General features: G+C 41.6%; 1 protein-coding gene across 1 annotated transcript; it reads right to left on the minus strand.

Annotated features, from left to right (window-relative positions):
• Nucleotides 1-1657: 1657 nt before the first annotated feature.
• Nucleotides 1658-10061, minus strand: PSMA1 (proteasome 20S subunit alpha 1). Its single transcript, XM_063158527.1, has 10 exons — nucleotides 9971-10061; nucleotides 8955-8999; nucleotides 6713-6814; nucleotides 6115-6218; nucleotides 5254-5342; nucleotides 4969-5039; nucleotides 3968-4097; nucleotides 3263-3342; nucleotides 2470-2574; nucleotides 1658-2003 (listed from the first exon to the last, which is right to left on the minus strand). Exons 1-10 carry the CDS (start codon nucleotides 9971-9973, stop codon nucleotides 1947-1949), a joined length of 786 nt encoding a protein of 261 aa, XP_063014597.1. The 5' UTR covers nucleotides 9974-10061; the 3' UTR covers nucleotides 1658-1946.
• Nucleotides 10062-12035: the final 1974 nt, after the last annotated feature.

Here is a 12035-nt window from a genome sequence, read left to right on the forward strand (position 1 = left end):
TAGATAGATAGATAGATAGATTGATTGATTAGATAGATAGATGGACATAAGATATATATATATATAGATAGATATAGATCGATATAGATAGATAGCAATTAGGTAAATAACAACAACAAAACAAAAAAGACAGTAAAAGGGGGTTGGGAAATGGTAAAGGGAAAAATAAATGGGTGGGGGAAAAAAAGTAATTGGGAATTAGTAAGGAGCTGGAAAATAGATTATGGGAAATGGATAAAGAAGAGGGTGCATAAATAAATATGGGAAAAGCAAAGGGAAGGAAAATAGGAGAGAGAAAAAAACAATAGGTGAGGAAAAAAAAGTAATTGGGGAAATTAGTAAGGAATGGAAAATAGATTATGGGAAATGAATAAAGAAGAGGGTGTATAAATAAATAAATAAGGGAAAAGTAAAGGGAGGGAAAATGGGACAGAGAAAAAACAACGGGGAGGAGAAACAAAGGAAGAGAAAAAAAACAGTGGGAGGTGGAAAAACTAGGGGGAAGTAACAAAAAGGAAAAAAACTACAAGTAAAATAAATGAAGGGGAAAACATAAATAAAGGTGAAAAATTAATTAAGGGGGAAAATGGAAATGAGTAATACAGGCAAAAATGAGTGAAGGGGAAAATAAATAAGGGAGGAAATAAATAGAAAAATAAAGGGAAAAACTAAAATAAATATAAATTTAGGAAAAATAATAGCAGCTTTTTCTAGCACTTAAAAACCAAATACACAGCCCTGGCACTGCTGTTTTGCTATTTTCAGACTGAGCTATTTGTATGGATTCAAGTCAGTATTTAAAGGCTGTTCATAACAGCACCATGATTTATTAATTTTTGTTTAATAATTTATTAATATTTATTACTTTATCTGCAAGTTCCAGGCCTTTTTTTTAAGTACACTGAGCAGGCTATCAGGTCCTATGTGGGTCCACCCCAAAAGGTTGTTCCTTGTAATTTTCAATGCAATCACTGGGGAGAATAATTATATTAGAATGATCCAACATAGAAAAGACTGAATTCAGTCTTGCTTACAGCATCCCAGCCAGGAAGCACCAATTCCCTGGGCTTCCCTGGCAGATGGCCCTGAGGAAGTCACTGTTAGTCCCACATTTTGTGGCATTCAGCTTAAACCCAAAGAGCCCCAGGTGCAGACCAAGCTGAAGGGACCAAGCCCTGCAGAACCTCTTGGTTCAGCAGCAATGCACAGACTCCACAGCTCAGCTCAGGAGAAGTTCCTCTAATGGGAATTTGTGGTAGTTTTTTGTTACTCCAACTCAGCCCTCAGTTAGCTAAAAGCCCTGTTCTGCCCCAAGGCTGGCTGATGGCTCCAAAGAAAGACTGACATTCTGAAAGAGGTGGGGTTGAGTAAATCCTCTCAAAAAACCTGACCACAATTGGTAGTCAGCTTCATGCTTCTTCAGCCTCACAACCACACATGCCTTTTCAGCTGGGACAAAGTGACACAGGGAAATGCTCTTCCCTGTTTGCTCCATGACTATTTTATGGTTTCATAGGCATTTTAAGACCCTCTCAGTTCTACATGGTAAGCAAACACTCTAACAAATGGTCAAACACAAAATGGCACCTTGATATGACACTGCTATTTGTGAATAGCTGTTTTTTCAGACTGAAAAAGAACCAAACTGACAACAGACTCCGAGAAAGTGATTTATTTCCACTTGTCCTTATGAGTTAAAGACAGCATCTTTTCTTTATAAAACACTATCATGTACTATTTAGAAAATGATTATACCCTTCTTGTCCAAGTTACACCCAGATATGTCCTCCTATCTTTTACGGGTAGGTGGGTTGGTTGGTTTCTTTCTTTATGAGCAATCCTCAGAATGTAGCGTCAGAAAACATATATAGGTGAGGATAAAGTTACCAGCAAACGGATAAATGTTCCTGGGTAATTTTACATTAACAGAGGAACTCATCCACCAGCTAGTGCTCCATGGGCTCCTCTGCCTTCTCCACGGTTTCTTCAACAGGCGGAACCGGCTTCGAGACAGGGAAAAGAAATATTTTAGGAAGGCAGAAGACAACACTTGACAAATCAGCTTTATCCCCACTGGAGCACCATGAGGGGTAAATGCAGCTCACAAATTACTGTTATCCAAATTAAGCACAGTTGGTAATTAGGAGACTACAGAGGAGTCTTGCTAAGGGCGTGAGAAACATATGCAACCACTTCTGCTGTAAAAGAGTGAAAACTCATACTTGATCAAAGATGTGGAAAGGAGATGACATTGGAATAGCTTGGCATAAATCCAGTATAAATTGATTTAATAAGCATCTGAGTTACCAGTTAAGATTATACAGCGTTCATACAGTAACTACATATTTTAAAAATCACCTTCCTAAAACTCTGCTAGAGTAGTAGATCTACATTTATGTTAAACATAGTAGATCATATCTAATTATTGTCCTTCAACTAAGCCTATTTATTCATATCTGAACCACTCACCTTTCTCTGTGGTCTCTCCTCAAGACCTTCTAGGAATGGTGCTACATCATCATCATCATAGATGGTAAACTCCATGTCTTTGCCCACAATTCCAATTGAAACATTCTGTCAAGCAAAGCATTGGAAGCAGTGAGAAGCATTCTCCTGCAATTAACTTTGGCTTTACAGCTTTCACTTACAAAAGCTATTACATTTCAAAATCTTTTAAGTAAAGCCATTCAAGGGTTTCAATTTCTTTTATTTTGTTTCCTGTTTATCAATTCCTTAAAACCGCCTATTCTAATTTCATTTTGATTTTCAGTATTTTAAGATGCCTAAAAAACATGGTGCGCTAAGAATAAAAAATCATGGAAAATGGTAGATAATTGGAAATCCTTAGAATTTTCTTATTCAACAGGTCCTCAATTCATTGTCAAATGTTTGTGCAGCTTTATGATGCTGGATGCTCTGGATGATGAACTGTTGGTGCAATACCTTCACTCACTGCCCAGGTGAATTACTGACTGCTTACCATGCAAAGCTGGGATTCTACAGCTGCAGGCAATGCATCTGAAACTGATCAAAGCTCAAGATAAGAGAGAAGCCACCAGGAAAACAATGCCTTCTTTAGTGAAAGCATCGTTTTTGTGAAGAAACTTAAATCTGAGATGAACACAGAACAGTAGATAAACTGGTGACATGAAGATATTATCTACCAGTGTTCAGCTTCCAAGCTTCAGTGCCAGCCATACTTCACAAGAATTTTGTCACTGTTACTTCCAAGTAACAATAGCAAAGGAGACCTAGACCTCACCTTGGTGGTCAGATCCTGTTCAGCAGGAAGAGTCTCTCTCAGGGCTCGCAGTCCATGTTTAACTAGCTCATTTAGATTACCTTAAAATGGAATCAGAAAGACATTGACAAAACTTTATAGTATTACCTCTAGGCACTCATTCCCCTTCTTCCTAATCCTACCTGACAACTCCAAAATCAGTGAGATTTTTGGGTCAACTTGACTCCTAGACTTCCTCTCCTTTCTGAGCAGAGCTGGTTATAAAAGTTTTCCTTGAGAAACCAGCCTTGCTCTAGATCTGAGGTCTAACACATCCATTTTTGACCCCTGCCATGTTTCATGCTTTTTTCCCCCAAGGAGGTATTCAGTGGTTCCTCATCATCATGCCATACAAAAATAAATTCACCACTGTAAATGCAGCACCTAAATACTTGCTCTGACATACTAACCCTGCTCTGCTATGGAAACATTTTCCCTGGGTTAAAAAGAGCAGAGGCTTTTCATGTTTTTCACAGCTTTTCTGAGCACAGCTTTTCTTTCCATTAGATGTAACAAACATCCACAGGAAAATCTCAATCATATTCTCTGAAATTTTTTTCTGTGCAGATTTACAGTTAGATAAATAACAGTTCTTCATCTCACTAAATGCAAAAGGATGGAGTAGCAGCAGAAGATAAACTGCAGAACTGATGAACACCAGTGGGCAGAGAGAGTTCCATTACTCACAGTCAGTGAACTCAGTCATGTGCCTCTCCAAGTAAGTTCGTGCTGACTGTGAACGAGCACCAATGGACATTGCTTTGCAGTCAAAGTAGTTTGCAGAGGGACAAGTCTGGAAGATGTGAGGACCCATATCCTACAAAGAGAGAATAAAACCCCCACAGAATGTTAAACAAATATATAAATTCACACCAACTCTGCTGCTGGAGCATGACATTTTCTAAAGAGTTTTGCTTCATGGTACATCACACCTACATGTGTGCACAGATACATATTTTATATTGCTGATCATATCACTCTTCTTATGCAATTCCGTCCAAACTGTTGTTTAAAAAAACACTACAACAATTAAAAAAAAAAACCAAAAACCTCTTTTTTCCCACTTTGCTCATCTGCAGCTTTTAAAGGGACAGGATGGCTGGCACAAAGAAGTATTTCTTTCTCTGTTCTACGAATTGCACTGCTCAAGTATGCTCCCTACTTCATGGCTTGCAGCAGGTATTTTACATACATTCTGTCTTATCTACAAAAAAAATAAAAACTTGCTGTAGACTAGACCACACCATCCAAATTTCAGGCAATATCATAATTTCTTCCAACCATCATCATGTCAACAATCTTGAGGACAGAGATTTTCTGTGTGCTGCATTAAGCAAAATGTTGTTGCTAAACAAGTGAGAGAGAAGCCAGTGGTGATTTCCACATCCATTTTCTTACTGGAAGTTTTAAAAATAATAGTTTGTAAGCATCCAAAATCAATTGCAAAATATTTACATAAACAAATGTCATCTTTACACCTTAAAATACTCAGCAAGTGTAGGTAGGATTAACTATTAATTAACACTTCTGAGTTATGTTTTAGAGTAAGATACAGAAAAGTATTTCCTAATTCAGAGAATTTTGACGAGTCTGCCACTTCCATCTTTCCCTCTCAACATCTATTTGTTGCATAAAGTTCCCTGAGCACATTTTCCTGCAGATCAGTGCAGCCAGAGCAGCTTACTCACATCATAGCCTGCGATGAGCAGTCCCACTCCATAGGGCCTCCTGCCATAGCGCTGGGTTGGAATCTGGGTTTCTTAACAAAGCTAAGGAAACAACCTCAAAATTATATGATAATTACCCAAGAGTTCTCCTAAACCAAACAGAGATGGACCAAAACACATCCTTATGGGATGTTCTCTGAAAGTATACACAAGCAGTGCGAACAAAGAATTGTCCAAAAAACTTCTTCAACTTTTAAGCTGTGATAGATGAAAGTCATTTCATGAAGTGTACAAAAAAAAGGATACTGCTTCCAATTAGTGACACTAGGCGAGAAACTGGGAGAGGTCTATCAAACACAAATCTGGAATCCAAACACTCTTGACGCATGAAATTGCTAGGGAGCAAAAATAGAAAAAAAAAAATTAAAATTCAAATCAGTGCACAGATCAAAAATACAATGAGGTTTTTTTATCAAGGCTTTGCTAAGGTAAGCATTTTTGTTTCAGCTCTGCTCATTGAGAAAAAGGGTCAAAGGCTTTCCATGATTTCATTTCTACATGACCTATCATTGTTATTGAGAAAGTTGACCACAGGTTTGGTAAAGCATGAACTGGGTATTTCAGCCATACAAATGCAGAGAAAGTAGAAGTTCATACAGGCAACAGATGGATCCTCTGGAGAAATGGCAAGGTTAAATGCTAACACTGCTTTGTGACACTGCAGCAATTGAAACTTATTTCAGAAATCCTTCCCACCCCTTCTGATCAAAGTTGCTAAAAGCAAGCCCCCCTGAAGCCCACACACAAACAGCACTGTATGTATTTAATAACTTTCTCAAATGTGTGTACACAGAAGCAGCTGCCAGAGGAAAAGAAATGATGCAGTTTCTCAGACTGCTTGGAAACCCTGTCACATTGAGAAAACCAGACAGGACTGTTTTACTTGTAACAAAACCAAAGAGCAAAATTTTAAGCCAAACAAATGAGATTTCTGCCAACTAGTTAAAAACTTGCCAGAATTTCATGCTGAGGTCTTTGGCATAATACAACATTAAGCAGCAACTCAAGACTAATCCTTAGCAAAGCAGAAAATGTCATTTGCAATAGTCTGAATGAACTTTCCCTCATTATTGCAGCACTGTGTATGTCAACAAGCAGGGTACTCACCACAAGAGTCTTGCATCGGCAGTGAGTCCAGCAATGGAGATACCAATATGGTTGTCAACATACAGGATTTTTTTCTGATGAGCTGCCAGCTCAGACTGTGCTCTCTATGCATAAAAGGAGAAAGCTATGTAGCAAACTGAACAGTCTGCCAAGCACTGTGGAGAAATCTGCTAACATTTACAGCAAGAACTGAATATGTTCATGAAACAACAAAAAAAACCTTTAAATTTATAGACTTGCAACAGAAGACAAGAAAAATCTAATTCCACTTCAGTTCTCTCAGAACAAAAGAAAGAACAGACACTTACTCAAGTTTTGGGAAAAGAAGGGAATAGATTTACTGCTTAATAATAAATGAAAACAAAAAAAAAGAGGAACACATTTGTTATAGGAAAAAAATCATCTACTCATTTCCTTCACCATTTTGTGAAGATCTGCTTTGTATAAGTACTGGAAGTACTTCAGTCCTCAAGCAAAGGGAATCTGCAATTGCATTCACATTTCATGTCTAAGTACACGCTGCACAAAACTAATCTGCCAAACCAAAACTTTTCTATGAACAGTACTGTCCCCACTGAGACCAGAGTTCAGAAGTTACCTTGAGGGCCACCAGGACAGCGTGAGTTTTTGACTTCAGCCCCACAGTAGCTGAGCCTTGTTTCACTGCTTCCATGGCATATTCTATCTGATGAATTCGGCCCTGCGAAACCAAGTCAAAGGTTGTCAGTCACTCTCTAGTGAATCCTCTCAATCAGTTTCCAATTCTGCATTCTCAGACCTTTAATTCCCCACCCCAGTGGGGACACTCACTGCATGACAGGTTAAATCAAAAGTGATTCAAAGACAGACAGAACTTCCAGCTGAAGTTGGACACTTAACTTTTAATCAGCTTTGCTGCAGGAACGAGTCTTACACAATTGTTGTGTCTCACCAGCCACTCCCCAATAACTTCTGAACAAGTTATTGGCCAACTGCAGCCAAGTCTGAAACAGGAGTAGAGGTCTCCAAGAAAATGAAGTTCTTACAAGCTCTGCAGAGGTGGCCAGGAGCTTTAATGTCCATGTAACAGAAGCACTGAGGGTTTTCCCATTTTCAGCACCCCAGCCCATGTCAGACAGCCAACATGGGCACTCCCATCCTGCAAGCACGGACACCATGGAGCTGCATCCCACCAGCTGCCAAGGAGTAGAACACAGCAGCTGTTACGGTGAATGTGCAAGGGATGAGCTACAGAACACCACCTTTCCATAGGTTTTTGGGAATTTTTGGCATAAGGTTTTTTATTTAAGTCTACTAGAGAGACCCTAATGTCAAATTTCATCCCCTGCTGTAACTGGAATTCCAATAACATAGGATATTTCCTGCCCAAGAGCAGCACTGAATTGTAGTAACCTGTCCAACATGAATCTGTCAGCTGTCAGGAACAACATGCAAGACTGTAAAAATGTGAAACTACTTCAAGTTTTTAAATCTTCTACTTCCTTTTCTTTACTATTTGAAAATATTTAACATATTTGAAAACATTTCCCCAATAAAGTATGATTTGCTCCTGCCTTAACAGTGCCAAAAACTCTTATGGCATCACATCACTGCCTCACCTGCAAGACTGGATGGAGCAGCAATTGCAGCATAGTAGCAATTTAAAATGTATTTTTCAGAAAAAATCCAACACTATTAATATTTTCAAGGCAATTTAAGTAAAACATAAAAATTTGTGCTTTTGATATTTTGGAATATCTGCTAAAAGTCTCAAGAGTTTTAGTTTTAAAAGAAATTTTTAAAGTAACAAATAAGACAAAAAAATTAAAGTTTGTGATACAGAACAGAGAAACACAATCATTAAGAAGGATTAAAACAACTCAAAGGCACTTACACCTATCATGGTATTGACTGAAAAAAGGGAAATATTCAAGGTTGTCTTCATGGAGAATGGAAAGGATAGAACACTCTCTGTTGCACTGTATCTCACATGCCATAGTACTACATGATGAAGAATTTCAGTAGCAATACAAACCCACAAACTAATGATACATTAGCTTTATACTAATACAATTTGCTACTTGCATTTAAAATGAATCTCTAGTTTTGCTGAATAAATGAGTCTTATTCCAAGGCTCTGGTTTTCTCTAAGTGTCTTAAAATATCCAGAGTGAGAGAAGAGGCAATATTAAGTACCTCAGCTGACAGTGGCTTTTAAAATTCCAGAATATTTACTTTCAACACAAGCTGTGTAAGTTTTAGAACACATAGTGTATGTTTTCAGTAACAATACAAAGTGTGAAACTGATTCAGAGGTAGTAAAATTTCAAATTCAAATGCAAATCTCACTTGAACTCCCAATTATAAACTAAATCGTTTCTTTCCCATATTATCTAGTGGACAGAAGAGAGAAAGACCAGCAACAGCTTAACTTTGGGGAGATTGAAACTGTTTCATGATTTGTGTACCTTACTTACCAACTTACTGTAGCTCTGTGAATGGATCAGAGTTATGGAGTGGTTTGTGTTGGAAGGGACCTTTACAAGATCATCCTGCCCAACCACCCAAAGATGACAGCATCTCTTTTGTACCTCACAGGTACATTTAAAAAGCAACTGCCTTAAGCAGCTGGAGGGGACAAGGCCCAGCTAAGCAGCACTCAGGTTCATACACCAGCAGACAGGGACGTGCTGAGCGAGGGCTTCTGGACACCTACAGCCTACAAAGGGAGACAGGAGCAGCCTGCAGGAAGCTTCAGGCACCTGAGCACAACCTTTGTGACTGTAACACCACTGCTGTGAGGTGGAGAAAATCCAAAAAGCAAGTTAAAACCTCAGTGAGCAAGTGTATAAAGGTTTTACCTGCGGGCTCCAAACCGTGACATCATTGTCATACTGGTTGCGAAACTGGAACGAACAAAATAAAACTCATTAGTGTCTCTAACAAGCTAACAGAGTGCTCCTGGAGGAAACCCTGCTTGCTTCCACAGAATCCCAGCACCACAGAATCAATAAGGTTGGAAAGATTTCTGATATATCACGTCCAGTCTGTGACTGAACACCATCCTGTAAACTAGGCCATGGCACTGAGAGCCACATCCAGCCCCCCTGAACACCTCCAGGGATGGTGACTCCACCACCTCCCTGGGCACCCCATTCCAATGACCATCCGTTCTGTGAACAAGTTCTTACTTTGTTAAATTCCTTTTGTCAAACCGTTAGACGGAAGGGACCTCTAGAAATCACCCAATTCCAGCGCCCTGCCACGGCAGGATGGCAGGAGCAGTGACACAGAAACACATTCAGGTGGGATTGAATGTCTCCAGAGAGGGAGACTCCATGGCCTCCCTGGGCAGCCCTTTCAGTGCTCTGCCACCCGCAGGGTAAAGAAGTTTTTCCTTATGTTGAGCGGGAACTTCTTTTGTTTCAGTTTATGGCCACTGCTCCTCATCCTGTCCCTGGGCACCACTGTAAAGTGTCTGGCACCACGCTCCTAGCCCCCTTTGATATATTTGTACGCATTAATGAATCCCCTCTGAGCCTTCTCTCCCGGACTGAGCAGGCCCAGCTCCCGCAGTCTCCTCCCAGCAGAGCAGCTCTAGACCCCTCCAGAGATATCTCCGTGGATCCCCGCAGGGCCCCGGAGCTCTTTGTCCCGGCCCCGAAGCTGGGCCCGCTCCCCACTCCCATTCCTTTTCACGCCGGCAGCGAGGCCCAGTCCCGCCCGCGGCCCCGCGTGGCCCGGGAACTGCTTACTCACGGGCCCGCTCCCCGCCGGCCGCTCTCGCGGCTCTCCCGCACCGGCTGGGCAGGCCGGGCAGGCGGCGGGGGTGCGGTGTCCCGGGCCGTGAGCCCTGTCCCGCCCCAGCGCCCCTCACCATGGTCCTGCGTGCTGGCGGCGGCTCCGGGCGGCGCGGGCAGCGAGCGCTCCGGGATGGGAGCGGGCAGACAGCGCCAGCCGCGCCCCGAGTCGTCGATGCGCCGCGCCTGCGCGCTGCCGCTGAGGGCGAGGCGGCTCCCGAAACGGCGATTTAAATTACCTAATTTGTTTTGTTATTTTTAGGCTTTCTGATGAATAAAGAAGTTCATTTGGTTCGGAAACGACTTCCTCTCCTCGCCGTTTTTGCGTGGGAACAGGATGTATAAACATTTTATGAGGCGAGCTGAGCAGCTTTCGGGTGTCCTGGCGCTCGCAGTAAATATTCCCGCAGCTTTCCCCGAGGGCGCTCCCCAATAACTTCCTACGGCAATGAGGGACTCCCCACAGCTCAGCTCCATTCACTCCGCCCGGGAAACAGAACCACTCGCAGACATTTCCCCTCATTTTGGCAAAACCGCCTTAGTTTTGATAGAGGGCTAAACCACGCCAAGCTCCCCATTGTTCTGTATTTGTCCAGCGCGGAACGGCAGCGGCCGGGATTTTAGCGATAAAAAGGCAGGATTGTAAAACTACGTGGTAATAGCTGAGTAAATAACTTTTGGAAGCTGTATGAACTACTGTAGGTTTATGAAGTAACAACTGAAGTATTTTCCCGAGTAATCTTTCCCCTTTATGAGATGGACAGAACAAGATCTAGCCAAACCGAGCTCAGCAGATATCCAGCTATTACGAATTTATTCCGGAGGGAAGGGCTGGAAGCAGGAAGGGGGCAGCGCTCGCAGTTCCTGTGCCGCACAAGCGCTCCCTATTCCCAGGGCAGCAGGGCAGGAGGATGGGGGAGGCAGGAATAATCTCTAGAACGGGGAAATGCTTACCGTGGCAGGAAGTCATTCACTTCCCTCTGGATGCTCCTTCTTGCCCTTTAGGCTCAGGACGAGACCGCTACAGGCAGGGCTAGAGCCAGAGCGTTGGAGGTGTATTTGTGATTTCACCTCCATGTGCTGGTGTCGGACCCAAGACATCCCTCTGGCTGTCCTGAGCAGCCAAGACCCCTGCCAGGGGGCTCAGAGACCCTGGCACACAGCCCAACATGCCTGTGGGTTTGATTATGACCCGTGGAGCAAGTTACCAACCTTAGATGAAGCTCTACAAGCCATGACAAATTAAGTAGAATGATAGTGAATTTACCACAAGGTGAAAAAGTAAATTTTGGGGGTTTTAGAATGGGGATTTGAGGGGCAAGATGGAGGGAACTGCGTGTGTCCAGCCTTTCTTCTTCTTCCTGGCCTCCATCTTCTGCTGTGATATTGGCACTTTGAAATTGGTTTAGAGTAGAAGCTCACTGTCTAACATAGGTGATAGGTATTGGAAAGTAATTGTAAACATTATACACGTAGTTTTCAGTATAAACACATAACACCGCCCTGGGGGCAGGCAGAGTGCCACTGACTGTTGTACTGAGTTGACCTCGGCAGGACAGGAGAAAGAATTTTATAAATTCTATTTATAAATAAATAAACAACCTTGAGACCAAGAAAATAAGAGCTCTGACTCTTTCTTCAAGCACTGGGCTGGGAAAAGAGACTTTCTAACTTTTCTTGGTGTCACTCTGACCAGCTAGAGATCCCAACATGCTGGTGCTAAAGAGCACCCAGCTTATTCCTCAAAGTATTTGAGCTGAGCGTGTATGTGTCGATTCAGAAGGTGAGAAAGGCAAAATCAAATAGTTCTTTTTCAGATAACAGAGCCATCACACCAAAAAGGAAGTATTTTGCATATATTACAAATTTAATTGCAGAGCAAAAAAGTGAATCAATATATTACATTGAGACATCACAATGTAAAAGAGTACCAGACTGAAAAATAAAGCTAAAACTACACTCTCATTTAAGTAAACTACTTATTAAAAAATCTAAGGAGAAAATTATCAGTTTCTCTGGGTCTGCATTGAAGGCACTTGAGACAGCAGTTCATGTTTGGACTCAGGTGTTATTTCTTATCAGTAAAACAGTCTCACCACCATGAGTTCAGCAGCTTTTCATTAGAAGGCACAAAATGGCCAA

The sequence above is a fragment of the Melospiza melodia genome, chromosome 6 (assembly GCF_035770615.1).
Source record: "Melospiza melodia melodia isolate bMelMel2 chromosome 6, bMelMel2.pri, whole genome shotgun sequence".
Taxonomy (NCBI): domain Eukaryota; kingdom Metazoa; phylum Chordata; class Aves; order Passeriformes; family Passerellidae; genus Melospiza; species Melospiza melodia.

What these genes read in the sequence shown, in the direction of transcription:
- PSMA1 (XM_063158527.1), bottom strand. An exon ending in AACAGGATCTGACCACCAAG is followed by an intron (nt 2,575 to 3,262) that starts GTGAGGTCTAGG and finishes TTTGCTTGACAG; the next exon opens with AATGTTTCAATTGGAATTGT. An exon ending in AGGAGAGACCACAGAGAAAG is followed by an intron (nt 2,004 to 2,469) that starts GTGAGTGGTTCA and finishes CCTGTCTCGAAG; the next exon opens with CCGGTTCCGCCTGTTGAAGA.